The 16,761-nt window shown below is 49.0% G+C and overlaps 1 protein-coding gene across 4 annotated transcripts in view; it reads left to right on the forward strand.

The window, feature by feature from the left end:
- DOCK3 (dedicator of cytokinesis 3) overlaps positions 1 to 16,761 on the forward strand; it is a 2,582,899-nt gene that overhangs the window by 2,098,047 nt on the left and 468,091 nt on the right. For all 4 annotated transcript variants that reach the window (XM_069644069.1, XM_069644070.1, XM_069644071.1 and 1 more), the window contains one exon: positions 15,775 to 15,833. In XM_069644069.1, the coding sequence (XP_069500170.1) occupies positions 15,775 to 15,833 (59 nt within the window). The remainder of the gene's footprint in view (positions 1 to 15,774; positions 15,834 to 16,761) is intronic.

Genomic DNA, 16,761 nt, shown 5'->3' on the forward strand with positions numbered 1-16,761 from the left:
CACAGAGTGGTTGAGGTGTGAACCAAAGATAGAAAGCCATCTAGAGACACTGCAAGAATCTGAAAGGGATAAAGGTCAGAACCATATTTTGAGAAACCAAGGAACTGTATTGGAAGTATTAAAGGGGAAGAGGAAAAGGTGGGAAAATCCCCTAGAAGAATTATAGTGTTTCATTCACATGGTTGCCAAGAACTATTTGAAAATAGACTAATAAGGCTGGAAGAAGCCTATGAAGGATAAGGGAGTCTGTCTCCTGGATCCTTTCTTTTGCTTTGATATTTTACTATTGGTCGAGTTAGAATAGGATAGCTTTTGGACAGAGGATAGCCCATTGTTTTGGACTGCTATACCGATGACAAGGCCCATAGTTATTTTTGTGTTAGGTAGGGCAAACTTTTATGATAGGGACAGATACGAATTTTCTTATTATTTTAAATAAAAATAATTTTAAGAATGCTACCATTTAGTCCGGCTCTTTCTTCTGACCTACCACAAGAGACAGGGTGATAAGGAATGCAAGTGTGTATTGCCTGTTGTCTATCAGTTGGCGAGGAGCTAGACCCCATGGCAAAATTAGATACCATGATGAAACACATGCTATACCCACTCGTAGGTGAACAGTCAAAAATATCATGAAAGGGGAGATTCATAAAATGGCAAGAGCCCTGAAAGATTAAGGAGTGGCCCAGTCTCCAGTGAATCGGTGTTTGTATTTACCAGACCCAGAACAGCACAAATGCAACACTATGTAGAGGATGTTATGAGGACAGTAGGCATTGGCGAGTTGTTCAACTGGTAGGTACTTAGTAAAGTCATATGTATTGAGGATGAAGGACAAAATTAACTTTACCTGGTGTAATTCACACCTGTGCCTTAGAAGTGTGCATATCAGCCACTACTGTCAGAAACAAAGAGAACACATTTTCCAGTACCCTTGCTTGCATATGTTGCTGATTTACACACACCTTTTCATCAGTTAAAGATTCTGTTTTGTGATCTTCCAACAGATGGGGCTGATTTGTATTCCTGCCTTAGTCTATGGTGATAAGATGCTTGTTCATTTTCATGCAAATAAGCTCTCTCACGTGTGTCATTGACGGGGGACTACTGTGCTCTAAGAAAATTGGTCTAGAAGCACTAACTATCACTGATTAACAAGTACCGATCACTAAGCCGACTGCTTTCCAAGCCAGAACTGCAGTAGATCATGATCTCTTACCAGTGTTGAGAACATAGGCATCAACCATCTGGTATGCAGTGATCCCACAGAAGTCTCCTCGGGATTCCAATGCACAAAGCAGTCAAAGCTGGGTGATGTTTTTCACAGCCTCTTCATTTTTCCATGGTGAGAGATTGTCATGGTTCTCCGAAAACTAGTTTCTAAAGTTCAGGAGAATCAGATTACCTTCTTTGCAGCTGTGGAGATACTCATTGGGTTGTTGATCTCTCACCTCTAAGTCTCTCTGTTCAACCAGACTTTTTAAATGTCTCTCTAGTGCATATTTACACATGGATAGCATCACCTCTTGGGAATGACAACCGTCTGCATTTCCCTTATCCCCACGCTGTACTGATGTAGCATTCAAGCTAACCAGAAGGGTGGCCTTTTCAAAAGCATGTAGTAAAGAAATTAGGTTGTACAACATTTAGCACCATGCAGGTGTTAGGTAGTCGCTTGCTGGTTTGCACTCTTTTTACAGTCGCTCTATCATATAGAGTTGAATTGGTATTTCGGTTTTCAGCTCGGCGATGGTGGTGCAACTGCAACTTTCCTCACATGATTTGGTCATGGTAGAGTGGCTAAAGAGGGTGCAGATATTATGGGCCACACTTACAATTTCGTCAATTGGTGGCCACTGGCTGATGAAGTGGGTCACTACAAGACGCAAGACATGGGCATAGCAGGTACCATGAATTGTTTCTCCTATCCTGAAGACAGATACATCATTAAATCCATTGTCAGTTGCCACAAAGGCCACTTTCGAAAGGATTGTGTCCTCCCATGTATGCCTCATCTTTGTATTTTCTATTTAGCGTTAGACGCTTTGGGAAAGAAAATTTGGCAGAGGGCATTGTGCGTCGATGCGGTTGACTCGATGTTCCTTTTAGGGCCTCCGTCTCGAGGTCGACGTCATCACAGGTATAAATAAAATGAGCAGCGCTCATTACTTCAGTTTGGTTTTTCCGCGATAGCTTACACTTTGAAGATTACAGTACGCTTTCAGTTTCCTCAAGAACTGCGACATTCAAGAAAATGGCCTCTTCATCAATCCCGAAGACCGGGTTTAAGAAGTGTCATGATTGCGGCACCAAGATGTCGATAACACATCCTCATAGGGTCTGTGTGTGGTGTCTTGTTGTCGAGCACAAGATGGCAGACTGCGGGTCATGCGATTTCACGACAGGTAAAGCATTGAAGGAGTGCAAGGCGAAGTTGCCAGTGGGTAGGCCTCCTATGAAATCCCCATTGACAACACCATCGAAAAGGCACTCGTCGGACGAGTTGAGAGACGACTGTTTATGGAGGAGAAATTATCTTGCTCCCATAGCAGTTCGCACCACTCCTCATCTTCATCTGAAAAGATGAAAAAAAGGTTCCATAGATCTCCTTCCTCATCCTCTGACTCCTCGTGAGAACATATGATTGCTTGCCCAAGTAAGTCGGTGACTTCAGCTGAATAGGAGGTGTTTAGGCAGGAGATACTCAAAATCTTTGAGAAGGCAACCTCCCTTAAGGGAGAAGTCAAAAAGTCATATCCATGTTGCATCTTAAAAAGTCTACAGGGAGAAATCCAAGGCAAATTATTGCACGCCCTGGAGCCTGGGAGAGAAGCATCAGGCCCCCCGAGAACCTTGAAGGTCTCAATGACAGTCTCAGTCCTTGTCTATTGAAGACTCCATTGAGTTGGGGTTGAGTCCTTCGAGGACTCCATCGATGCTGATTGCATCAAAGCCCTCGACACCAGTAGCATTGAAAACCTCGATACCGTAGAGGGAAATCAAAAAAACCTTTCAACTGCTCCCAAAAAAGGTGTTCTCTCACAGGAGTATGGCGCTAAAATAGGTCAATTCCACGTGCACACTTGCAAAGTTATTGTTCACTTTGTGGGACTGTATCTCCATGGCGGCTGAATACATTCTGAAGGGAGAAGAGAGAGACGGCTTCCTGAAAAACACGAGAGATGGAAAGGAAGCAATGTGTGAGTCTCTTCAGCCAGGTTTGGACTCTGCGGACAGAATCAGCAGAACCATGGTGGAGAGCACAGTCATACCCAGGTTTGTGTGGCTGAGGAAGTCGGGATTTGCACTGGACATGCAATCAGGACTTCTCAACATGCACTTTGAGGGCACTCAGCTGTTTGGCAGCAAGGCTGATGAGAGCCTGGAGACACTGCAGACCTCGAAGGTGGTGGACAAATCACTTGGTGCCACCATCAGACAGCCATAGCTGTCACACCCCAGTGGACTAGCATGGAGGGGTAGATCCTTTCATTACCACTCCACATTTTGGAAAGCGAGAGGACTAGCCGGTCAAAGGGTCAAGTAAAGATTCCTCATGGTGAACGAGGAAGAGGTTCCAAGCCTGCCCAAGCAACGGCTTCTTTACCCTCAGCTGCTGCTTCAGCTGCCTCAAAACCTTTCTGAGGCTTTAACCCACAAAAATGTGGTGGGGGCTGACTCACTCATCATCTGCAAGAATGACTTCAGATGCTTGGGCATTGGAAACAGTAGCCCAGGATTAGTGCCTCCCCTTTTTAAGAAGGCCTTAGGATCATCCACCGGGGAGCCACTCGTTCACAGTTCTGGAACCGTTCATTTTGCAGGAAATTGTGAGCCTGCTGGAGAAAGGTGCTATAGAACCAGTACCTGTGATGGAGAGGAACAAAGGGCGGTATTCCCCTCATTTCCTAATCTCCCAGAAGGACGGAGGATTGAGAACCATCTTGGACTTGAGATGCTCGAACAAGTTCCTCAGGAAGGACAAGTTCAAGATGGTCACCCTTTCTCAGATTCTTCAGGTCATCCAGCTTCAGGATTGGATGGTGGCATTGGACCTTCAGGAAGCTTACTTCATGTGTCTATCCATCACAAGCACAGAAAGCACCTGAGGTTCACCGTTGCTGGTTATCATTATTGGTTTTGAGTCCTGCCATTCGGGCTGACCTCCGCCCAAGGGTTTCTACCAAGTTGATGGCCTTGGTGGCAGTGAGTCTCAAGACATGGGGGATTTACGTCTACCCCTACCTGGATGATTGTCTGATCAGGGCCCATTCTCCCAAACAGACCCTGGAACTTGGATAACCTGCCACTCTCTCCACGAACTGGGCTTCTCCCTCAGTTTTAAGAAGTCTCATATGATACCATCTCGGAGCAGTCCTGGATGCATCCTCAGGAAAAGCCTCACCACCCGAGGTGAGTGCTCAACACATTCAGCAGATGGTCACCGAATTCCAGAGTGTCCAGCATCTTCCGGCCTTTGACTTTTTGAGGTTGCTCGGCCTCATGGCATCCTGAATTGTTCTTCTGGTGCCAGAGGCTTGCCTGATAATGAGATCCCTCCAATGGGCCCTCAGAACCCAGTGGTCTCAGTTCTCGGGCGAGATGTCAGATCTGCTTCAGGTTCCGATAAGGGTCAGCAGTCGTTGGTCTCCATCGGAGTCCAAACTACATATCAACCTTTTGGAGCTGAGGACAATCAGACTGGCGCTGAAGGCCTTTTTGCCCGCTGTATGGGGAAAGAATGTCCTGATAATGATGGACAACACAATGGCCATGTACTTCCTCAACAAGAGAGGAGGTGTAGTGTCCCTACCACTGCATAGCGAGACAATGCGGCTCTGGTTCCAGCCAATTAAAGAAGGAACCTCCCTAGCAGCAGTTTACCTGGCCGAAGTGGAGAACACGATGGCAGTTGCTCTGAGCAGGAATAGCACAGTCTTCCATGAGTGGTAGCTAGCTCAGGAAGTCCTTCTAGAGATCTTTGCACTTTGGGGACCCCCTCAAGTAGATCCGTTAGCGACCAGTGCCAACCGGAAATGCAAACTTTTCTGCTCCAGGGAATTTGCACCAAGAGGATCTCCAGGGGATGCGTTCGTAGTGGACTGGGAATTTCCACTCCTGTAAAAGTTTCCTCCAGTCCCCCTCATTCCTCTAATCATCAGGAGGTTGAGAACATGCAGGAGATCCATGATCCTAATTGCTCCAGATTGGGCCAGGAGGATGTGGTACCCGGATCGTCAGAACATGTCCATCTGCCCTCCAATGCGTATTACACAAAGAGAGGACCTTCTCTCGTGAGAGGACTACTGAGTTCTCCATCCAGAGGTCAAGACACTCAAACTTCATGCATGGTTTCTAAGAGGGTGAGATACAAGTATTGGGACCTTCCCGAAGACGTAATGGAGATTTTGCTTTCGGCCAGAAGGCCAGTAACTAAGATTCTGTATCGCTGCTATTGGAAAACATTCTGCAGTTGGTGCAGGGAAAAGAATGTGGACCCTTTTCAGTGTGATACACGTATGGTGTTGTCTTTCTTATTACACCTGGCGAAACTGGAGCTCCAGCTCATCATGGGGTACTTGGTGGTGCTTTCAACCTTTAAGTGCACGTCCGAAGATGCTTCACATTTCAAAATGCCACTGCTAATTCATTTTCTAATAGGGCTCAGAAATGTGTTCAGGGGTGGACTGGAAACCAAAAGAAGCCCTGGAAATAATGTTCAAAGTGGCCCCATATAACACGTTTTCAGCAAACCCAACCCTTTTACTATGTGAACATTTGGAAATACATACAAGAGGCCGAGTATGCAGAAGTCTACCGGGAAATCGCCACAGTTCCCTATACACCAGTCCACCCCTGAATGTGTTCCCTCCAGTCCCATTTCTGGTCCCAGTTTCAAATTTAAATCTAGTACCGAAATGACTTATGTGTCCTGCCTTTGAGCCCCTTCACTCATGTCTGTTGAGACTGTTGACTTTTAAGACCATTTTACTAGTTCCTTTGACGTCAGCCCACAGGGTGAGCGAATTACCAACTTTGTAAAGTAAACCACCATTAACCTGTTATAAGGACAAGGTTGTCCTAAGAGTTAAACCCACTTTTCTTCCGAAAATAGTATCAGACTTCCACATATCTCAAAAAAAAATTCTGCCACCATTTTATCCACCTCTGCACCCTAGTAAGGAGGAAGAAAGGCTACACAGCAAAGACCCTAAAAGGGCGCTTAGCTTTTAAATATCACAAATGACTAACATAAGACACAATTACCAATTTTTTGTGAAGTACTCCGGACACAAGTTGGATCTGGCAGTCACTAACCAAACATTATCCAGATGGATAATCGTAGCCATCACAGAATGTTACAGGATTGCAGGAAAGGATCCCCCATAAGGCCTGAGGGCTCACTCCACAAGGAACCTGGCTACCTCTTCCTCCTTGCAGAGTGGGGTGCCGGTTATTGACATTTGAGCGGTAGCCACCTGGTCTACCATTCAGACATTCACAAAACAATACTACCTGGACTCTGCTTCATGCCAGAAGGGAGGATTTGGAAATGCAGTTCTGCATTCTATCCATGACAAAACCTGAGAATTCATTTTATAATTCGAAAATTCTTACTCCCTCCTCCAGACCTTACACTGCTTTGGGAGTCTATCTAAAGATGAGCAATATGGTAAAATTCTTTTGACTGGATGTTCCTCCCACATATTCCTCATCGATCCTCCCACCCTACCCCGCAGTAGAATTTCCGTACATTACACCTTGCGCTGTGTCATCTTCAGATAATATCCTTGATACGCCAATGTCGGTAATCCTCTGGGAAGAAGGCAAAAAACTGAACTGAAGTAACAGGCGCTGCGTCTGTTATTTATACCTGCAATGACATTGGCCTCGAGATGGAGACCCTCGAGGGACATCGAGTTGACTGCATTGACGCACAGCACCCTCTGCTTAAATGTATTTTTCCCAAGCAGCTAACGCTGGAAGGGAAGATATCTAAAGGTGAGGAATAGTTGGGAGAAACATTGAGACGAAAGAAAATTACCCGGGGTAAGTAACTTGTTCTTCTGTCACATTTGCACTCCACTTTGGGACTTGCTGTTATCTCCTTGCATACACAAGGCATACCTTTGGCAACTGACATTCTAAGGGTGTTTTCCTGTGCTTTTCTGATAACTGGTAAGGGGAAAGGTGACCCATTGTGAGGTGATGGTTTTTAAATGTGTGTCTTGAGACTGGTCCATTTGTCTTTTGTCTGGTAGACTTTCTGATCCTCAGAGTTGTCCGGTGCCATTCCCACAGCCCCCATGGTCATAGAGGCGTGGTACTTAAGTTTTCACGAAGTATCACTGACTGCCGATTTTCAAGCAAGGATCAATGAGACCAAGCAGCCAACAAAGGAGTAGTGCAGTAAATCGATTGCTTAGGTAAAATTTCAGTAAGGTTATCATTGAATAGGCAGAGTTTTTTTTGTGTCTTTTGTGATACTTAGTAGAATATTCAAAAGCCTCAACAATGGTTGGCTGGTCCATTCTGCAGGAAAACACATAGATTGGACAAAGCTGTGTGTGGCTTTTAAGAGACTTTGTGACATGTTCAAAAGACTCAACAATGGTGTGCTGCGATATTGAGAGGTAAATCATTTGTCTTCATGCCATGGATTTGCAGGCAAAGATGCTGTTCCCACAAGGCGTGTGATAATCTGTGAATCAGCAAGATTTGTTTAGTGGGGTGTCTGATGGTGCAAGTGTGTCATTTGCCTGCATTAAAGGGCATGATACGGCCCTTGCCCCTTTTCCTTTTACCAAGCAGGTGGATGGACCAATAGGCAAGAGGTGCCCAACTTGGTTCCCAGCTTCCCTTGAACGAAACCTCTTTTGCATATATGGCAATTGTCAAGATGTGCTTGTTGCTTTTTTCTATATAAAACACATCCAAATATCTAATTGCCTTTCATAACTAAGATGTGCCCTAACATGTCCTCCTTATTGGTGTCTTGTCTGTATACTTTAAGCATGATGTAGTTGACTGTCCAACTTGTTCTGCTGATGTGACTGAATGCAAAGTTGTCCTGCCTCTCGCATGGCTATCTCAGACCATTTTTTTTTTAAATAAAGTCTTATCAATGATGCAGAAGGGAGTGCCTGGCTTGTTTCCTATGCACAGTTCATGCACCTGACAATGAATGGGTTTGCCAATGCCTATGTCCTCTTCTGTGTTGGCTCCCTGGTTATCCCGGGAATCGTCAAAGTAGAGGTGTTGGAGACCACCAGGGGGCGCAGAGGCAATGGCTGCCTAGTGCCAAGCTCCCGCCAGGACTGGGCCTTTTAATGGGATTGAGCCCCCCCAGCCCCTCCCAGACCCCCCAGGCAGAATAGCTGTGCGGCCATCGACCGGTGACTCCCCCGAGAGACGCCGGCACGAAAAAGCGGATCTCGCCGCCCCGGGGAACCGGAGTTCGGGCCGCATCGGAGCCGCGGCCGAGCGGCCGAGGACGGGGAGAGGCCTGCGGATGGGCGGAGTCCAGCTGGTGGGCCCGGCTGCCTGCCGGATTGCAGCGCCCCGCCGACACAGACGGGGCCGGCGCGTGGAGTTGGCCGCCTATGCACCATGGAGGAGAAAGGGGGGCCGCGGCAGCGAGGCGGCTCGCGGGACGGGCCCTCCACTGACAGACCCCGGCGTACGTCACTAAGAAGCGGCCCGCACCCTCCCCTGACAGACCCCGGCGGACGCAATAAAGAAGCGGCCCACAAAGGTGCAGCACCAGACGAGTGGGAACAGCCCCTCCCGCCGCCATCAGTTCCCCCCGCCGGACTCACCCCGAGCAATACCCCCTGAAAGGGGAGTCAAGCCCCCAGCTCCTTCCCTCCCGACCGCACCGGCCTGAGAGGGCCTGGAAACAGCGACGTCGCCCCCTAATACCCACAGGACTCAGCCACAGGAAAGGGGAGCGCACCTGGGAACAGCAGCCGCCATGGCTAACCACGCAGCACTCGCCGCCCTGTCACGGTCGCGGCTCACCCCAGCCCCAGCAACACAGGCCCACTAGGGCCCCAGCCTCGCCGTCGAGCCCAGCGCAAACACACTGGGGAGAAAGAATTGTACCCACCCATCCAACGAGGAACCCAGCGAGCCCGGAGACACAGAAAAGAGGTCAGCTTTTGTCTGCTCCTGCTCAATCAGGTGGTGGCCCCCGGTAACATCCCCGGGGCGTGTGCCCGCCTGACTCCCCCGCAGGTGGAGAACTCTGACAGCAAACAGAGGTTGTTACACGACGCCGGCAGCCCCCCCCGCCCCATGAGACCGCACCAAGACGAGGAAGCTCTTGGCCTGTGGCAGACCCCGAGGGGGGCACAGAGGAGGATCGCATGAACTGGCTAGAGTCCCTACAAGCGTTTAGGTACAGGGAGACGGCGGATCGCAGCAACAGCTACACGGGCTCCAGTGACCTGACCCACCCGGGAAACATGACGGAATCCTTGACGGCGATGGAGAGGGGCTTTGTCTCCATCCTTTAGGAAATTAGGGAAATGCGATCAGACATCGCCCAGAAGTTTGAAAAAATGGAACAGAGGGTGGACAAAGTGGAGGATAGGCTCCTACGGGTAGAAACCAACCAGTCCTCGTCAACAGCACAGGAAGTCCAATTTGACATGAGGCTCTCAGCCTTGGAGAAAAGGGACGAGGAGAAAGCCAGACAGTTAGACGACTTTGAAAACAGGGAAAGGAGGAATAACCTAAGATTTTTTGGGATTCCGGAAATGGAGGGGGAGACAGAGAGAGACCTAACCCGAGTTGTGAAAGACATTATTACCCTTCTATTCGCGGAGGAGATGACCACGGAACCCACGTTCGACAGGGAGCATAGAGCAGGGGGCAGGGCGGGGAACCCCCGATCTGGCCTAACCCGATTCCACTACTATACGGAAAAGACCAAGGGGAAGAAGCGAGGAAGGCAGGGGTGATCACTTACAACAATGCCCAGATCACCATTTTCTAGGACCTCTCCACCTACACCTTGGCAAAGCGCAGGATGTGCCGTCCCCTGACCCAGCTACTCAAGGAGAAGGGGGTGCGTTACAGGTGGGGGTATCCTTTCTCCCTGTCCTTCGGATACATGGGCCAACGCACCATTTTGGTCACAGAAGAGGATATTAGAGGAGCCATACGCGACTACGTGGTGGACCCAACCCCCCGAAGAAGCCTGATCGGCCCGGAAGCACTGGCCAGGGGTGGTCCAGGTCAGTCGGGACCTAGGAGAAGGAGGACCGCTTCACGAAAATACAAAAAATTGAATACTCCGCCTCCCGCCCAGGAAGGAGAGCAAATGGATTCCGAGGGCTGATGGCGGGAGATCCCTGACAAGCTGCGGGACAGGTATGGAAGTTTGTGAGGTCCTAGCGATGACTTTGTCCCCCGTAACACCAAGTATACAGTGGGCAACTGACGGGACGAGGCCGGGGAGGGAAAAGGGGGGCTCAAGGAGATGAGCATTGTACTGTAGGCCTGGCCAGGGGAGGTCAGGCTGGTGGTCCGGCCACATGCCAGCAATGGCGGAACTTACTGGCTGGACGTCGGGTAGGGGGGTGGGGGGTTCTTTCAAGTTGGCAGGGGTAGTTCTTTCAGGGAGGTGGGAGGAGGAGATGTTTGGGGCCAGTTTTAGGGCCCCTGGGGAGGGAGGATGGGAGAAACCAAGCAATCTAGAAGCGAGACAAATGAAGCGAGATGGGATTTTTGACAGGATGTGGGTGGCCAGCTGGGAGAGTTGCATAGATAATGGCTGATGGCTTGCCGGCCCTGGGGGTGGGCACCTTGAATGTGCGAGGTCTGAATACCCCCACAAAGAGATCCCTGGTTTGCAGGGAGTTTAGAAGAGCTAAACTAGACCTGCTTTTCTTGCAGGAGACACACTGGGCCCGGGAGAAGGAACCCAAGATGAGGGGAGGAGGAATCGGCGAGATTTTTTGCGCATCACACAGGTCTAAGAAGAGGGGAGTGGCTATTTTGCTAGCAAGGGGCGTAGGCTTTGAGCAGGAAGCAACCCTGAGGGACCCCGAAGGCCGCTACCTACTGGTAAGGGGCTCACTACAGGGTGCCCCCTTAACTCTCGCAGTTGTATATGGTCCAAATGAAGGCCAAGCCCAGTTCTGGGAGGAAGTAAGGGACAGGCTTAAACTCTTTGTTCATGGTAAAATAGTGGTAGGGGGAGACTTTAACATGGTCCTGGATCCGTCGTCAGATAGAAAGCGACTCGGTCCTCCAAGCATTAGACCTGTGGACGAGGCCACGGCACGCAGTTTCCGGAGGGTCAACACCGAGCTGGGTCTGGTAGACACAATTCCGTCCCCCAGGTCTGACGTCCCCTCATTCACGTACTACTCGGCCATTCACACCTCATTCTCTAGAATCGATTATATTCTGGTGGATGAGACTCTTCGCCCACACGTCTCGGGCTACAGTGTTGACTCGATCCCTTGGATGGACCATGACATGGCCCGCATCACCATAGCTGAGGGCTGGCACGCGGAGCGCAGAGGCCGCTGGAAATGCAATGACTCCCTTCTCAAAGACGAGGTCATCGCACAGGAAGTGCTAGAGGCCATAACAGAGTTCTTTGATTTGAATGATAATGGGGAAGTCGGCATACACACACTGTGGGACGCCTTCAAGGCGACCCTATGAGGCGTGCTCATCAAAATAGGAGCCCAGAAGAAAAGGGAAAGGGAGGCCCGGGAAAAGACCCTAAGGGAAAAAATAGCCCGGCTCCAGCCTGGTGGCCCTCCGGAACGGCCACTCGAGCGTGACCAGGTCACTGCCCTGGAGGACTATAGACTCCAACTAAAAGACCTCCTCCTGCATAAAACAGAGAGAAGCCTCCAGATGGTGAAACAAAAATATTACGACAAAGGGGATAAGGCAGATAGTATCCTAGCCTGGAAGCTGAGGGAACTCCAACGTAGCAGAATGGTGAAGGCGGTGAAGGACGCCCAGGGGACGATAGGTTATGATTCTCCCCACATAGGGGAGGCTTTCCGCCACTACTACGAGAAACTATATACTTCAGAATATGACGAGGGTGATGCCCAGATAGAGGGCTTCCTGGAATCCATTCAAGTCCCGGCCTTATCAAAAGAGATGTCGGAGGGGTTAGAGGGTCCAGTCACCGAGGATGAGATAGACAAAGTGATTAGCGGGATGAAGGTGGGAACCTCCCCAGGGGAGGATGGTTTTACAGTGTACTTTTACAAGAGGTTGCGCTCCACCTTGGCCCCGCATCTGGCGAAGGTCTTCAATTCTGTCCTCGAAGGAGGTATTCTCCCCGACTCCATGATGGGCGCCATTATAGCAATACTGCCCAAGGAGGGTAAAGATCCCGCAGAGTGCTCCTCTTACCGCCCAAAATCATTACTGAACACAGATGTCAAGATCTTGGCCAAGGTGGTGGGGAGGCGGATGGAGGGGATAATGCCGAGGTCTGTTCATGGGGATCAGGTGGGCTTCATAAGAGGGAGACAGGGGTCGGACAATATCCGTAAAACAATAGATCTGTTCCACTTGGCACAGGAATCTGATCTGGACGCATGTGTCCTCTCCCTAGATTCCGAAAAAGCTTTCGACAGGATGGAGTGGAGATACATGGAACTCCTTCTCCAGAAAATGGGCTTTGGGTCACACATTAGCTGGGTATCGGCACTTTATAGAGCCCCCACAGCGAGGGTCCAGGTGAACGGGAGGTTGTCCGATTCCTTCGCACTTTCACGAGGGATCAGGCAGGGGTGTCCCTTCTCCCCTTTGATATGCGTCCTCACGATAGAACCGTTAGCTATAGCGATAAGAGCGCATGCGGGCATCAGGGGGATTAGCAGAGGCGACGTGGAATTTAACGAGGACGACATCCTTGCCTATGTGGTGGACCCGGCCGCCTCGCTCCCCCCCCTTTTGTCCCTGGTAACCACATTTGGACGCTTCTCTGGACTGAGAATCAATACAACAAAATCAGTCCTGCTCCCAATGAGAGTACGAGACCCCGAGCTGGACCCTCTGGACGGGTTTGAAGGGATTGCGGTGGGAAAGACCTTCATTCGATACCTGGGAGTCCTGCTAACTAGGGATCTGTCTAAACTAGCCTCCACCAACTATGACCCTATAATTGCAGGGATCAGGTCAGATTTGAGGAGATGGGGCAAGATGATCCTGTCCTGGTACGGCCGGATGACAGCGGTGAAGATGAATGTCTTACCAAGGCTTCTGTACCTGTTCACAGTGCTCCCCACCATCATCCCAGAGCAGACCTTTAGGGTCCAACAAAACGCAGTCCAAGAATTCATATGGCAGGGGAAAACCCCGAGGACTGGGAGAGCGACCCTGACATTGCCGAGGGAGGAGGGGGGGTTCGGGCTTCCTGATTTCCGCCTGTATTTTCGAGCTGCAAAGTTGAGGGTCCTCTTGGAACACATGAAAGAAGGGATGGGGACATACTGGTCTTACTTAGAGGACATGGATGCCCACCCCCTGAAGGTCAGGGACCTCCTGTGGGCCCCATGCAAATCTATCCCAGGAAAGTTAAGAGGTCACCCGACCCTGGGAGTCCTTTGGGAAATCTGGAAGGAGGGCCCACAGGCAGCTTACCTCACTTCATGGTCGTCCCCGATGTCCTCCCTTTGGGGACTCCCCCTCAACCTGGGCAGGAGGGGGTTTCGAAATTCCCAGATCTGGTCTGACTTGGGGATGGAATGGGCAGGGCAGATGTTTAGGGAGGGAGAATTCCTCTCATACGAGGACCTGAGGGAGGCACTGGGCCAAGGGTCCCTAACCATTTTTGAATACCTCCGTCTCAAGGGCATACTGTGTGACCAATCATGGGGCCAAAATTTGAGGAGGCGGCTGACTCCCTTCGAAAAGTTCCTAGATACAGCGACCTCGAGAAAGAGCGCGGTATCGAACATGTATAAAATTTTGAACACCATCAACCTCCCCGGGAGAAGGGGTTTCCACGCATTCTGGGATGATTTGGCGGGGGAGGTCAATTCAGAAGACGCCTGGTCAAGGATTTTCAAAATCGCTTTCCACGGGAACTTGTTCACCACGGATATGGAGCATAACTTCAAGATATTGCAGGGGTGGCATAGGGACCCAGTGAAACTGTCTAAAATGTTCCCAGGTGTTTCTCCGATGTGCCCGAGGGGATGTGGCCAGAGGGGATCCAGGAAGCACATGTGGTGGCTTTGTCCGAAAGTTCAGGACTTCTGGGGAAGAGTAAGGGCCTGGATTGCAGAGGTGTCAGATGAGCCTCTCCCCCAGGACCGTTTGTCGATGTTGTTGGGCTTAACCCCGGAAGACATGGAAATATATAGATATCCAAGGATGATGGAAACAATGCTGTGGGCGGGCAGGGTGGCCCTGGCACAGAAGTGGAAGAGCCCTGAACCCCCCTCCAAGGAGGAATGGCTGAAAAAAGTAAAGAACATGTTCTTGATGGACAAACTCACAGCAATGGTGAACAATGACTCAGGGCCTTTGCTGGCTAATTGGTATGGGGTGCAACCATCTTGGGGATGGGACGTCCACTGACTTGAGACACTGGCCCGCACCTTGGGAGGGAAGGGGGCCCAGAGTCCAGCTGGGTCCGTTCTGAGTGCCCACGACCGGGGGAATGGCAACGTTGACCTCAACCGGCAAAAATGGTCACCTACCACATCTTTTCCTGTGTTCAAGAAATGATAAGGCCGCTTATTGTCTCACACGTCCGAAGTTATAACAGGATTGTGGGGGGGGGGCATTGTTGAGGAGGGGGGTGGAGGGAAGGGGGGGGTTAAGGGTTGAGCGGGACAGAAAATCACTTTTTGTGCATTATTGTTTATTCAGCCCGGTTTGTAAAATTAAGAAAATGCCAATAAAACCAAAGTAAAAAAAAAAGAAAAAAAGTAGAGGTGTCCGAGTCTCGAACTTGAATCAGGGGTTGGAACATAATCGTGGTCATGTTCTTCATTACAGTCTGTTTAAAGAAAATTTGAGGTGGGAAAGTCTATGAAATCCCCTCTTGTTCATCATCTTTATTGCTGAGTAGATGCAAGTTCTGCACTTTTGTGCCTTTATCTACTGAACTCTAATCTTTGACATCTGAATGATGCAAGTGCAACCATTGTGCATGCAGAATTGCATTTCTTCCAATTTCAGCTGAATCACATGGCATGCCACTGTTCATTGCAGAGGAGGAGATCTGCAGCTACGGATGGACCGGCCATACTGTCTGGGCGTATCCAATGAATGTAGCTACTGCTCTGGCAGGGGAAAAACGCCCAGCAGATTTATTCTCCAATTATACACCTTCTTGAGCCCCCCAGAATTCCAACCTAATTCCTTAACTTCGGATGTTTTATTATTGATTTAATGCTACACTAACCTACACTCTCCGAGCTTAATTCCCTTCCCCAACTGGACAGAACCACTCCTTCCTCTTCGAACCCCATCCACTGACTGTTCTGAGTTTCTATTCTCCTGCCTCTACTTAGATACCAGGTTGAACCAAGTAGAACCTCATATCTTGAACTTTGGAAAAAATACAGGTTTTGCACCAAACTGTCCTGCCCATGCTAACCAAAAAGATAAACACATTTTGCACACTTATATTGTGGGAGCTCACGCAGAATGTAGTCACTATGTTATCACAAATCAAAGTGAATGTCGAACTGTAAATGCGAAATGTTCCTGGGCGCAACTTTTAATATACCATACTCATATCTGTCTTTGACGCAGCATCTGTGTTCTTTCCAGGTATGGGGATATGAGAGTCATGATGGCGTATGAACTCTTCAGCATGTGGCAGAACCTGGGTAGGTCATGCACCCTGTAAGAACCTTCCCCAACCTATTTTTATTATTTGTATAGCCTCCTTTTTTCTTTGCATGTCCTACTCGTCATGTGTATTTTTGAAATGTTCTTGCTGCTGTTTTCTTTTCATCATGCGCTCTATCTCTTTTTATTTTTCGTTCGCAGTATTTTAAGTGCCTCACCCTTTAGTCCTATAGTTTAGGAGTCATGAATTAATATTTAAATCAGCAATCAATGTATTTTTTCACGAAATGGCATTTAAAAAAAGTGACGTAAAATAATGTTTACTATTATTGAGGAATTGGATTGCTTCAATTAAACTCCGATATTCCGCAACTATTGAACATCTCTGTATGAGGTAAAAATAAGCATCAATCCATAAAATTGCACACCTCAGAAAAATGCAAATAAAAGATTAAGTTTGCAAAAAAGTAGCTCAGGGTGAGTTTAATGAATGCCCCTGCTTCTTTTCATTAGGTGTGGCCTATTGGTCACATTACAATTTACAAACCCCTGTAACACACTTACACATGTTTTCAATGGATTTGTTTTAGTAAGTGCTACACAACATTTGATCCGTGATGAGAAGTTACAGAGAGGAGAGGGCATTTGGAAAGTTCAGAGAGGGGAATAAACAGCGAGGAGAAGGTTCAGCGAGGGAAGGTTTAGGCCAGGAAAAGATACAGTGGGGACACAGTGTACCCTGCATTTACAGAAGCACTGAAATGCGCGTTTCTCCTTCAGCAAATTCTAACAGAGACACCAAAGGAGTTTTAGTTCCCATACCATCCATGTTCTCCCACAGATTAGACTTGATTAGGATAGAGGAATCACGGGAACCATCTTCACACTTCCCTTCTCAGGAGGCTGTCGCTGGTGGCTGACGAGCACCAGGAAGCCTCGGGAGCGAAGGAAGCTCTGTTCCCGAGT

Source organism: Ambystoma mexicanum, chromosome 2p (assembly GCF_040938575.1).
Source record: "Ambystoma mexicanum isolate Mex_15411 chromosome 2p, UKY_AmexF1_1, whole genome shotgun sequence".
Taxonomy (NCBI): Eukaryota; Metazoa; Chordata; class Amphibia; order Caudata; family Ambystomatidae; genus Ambystoma; species Ambystoma mexicanum.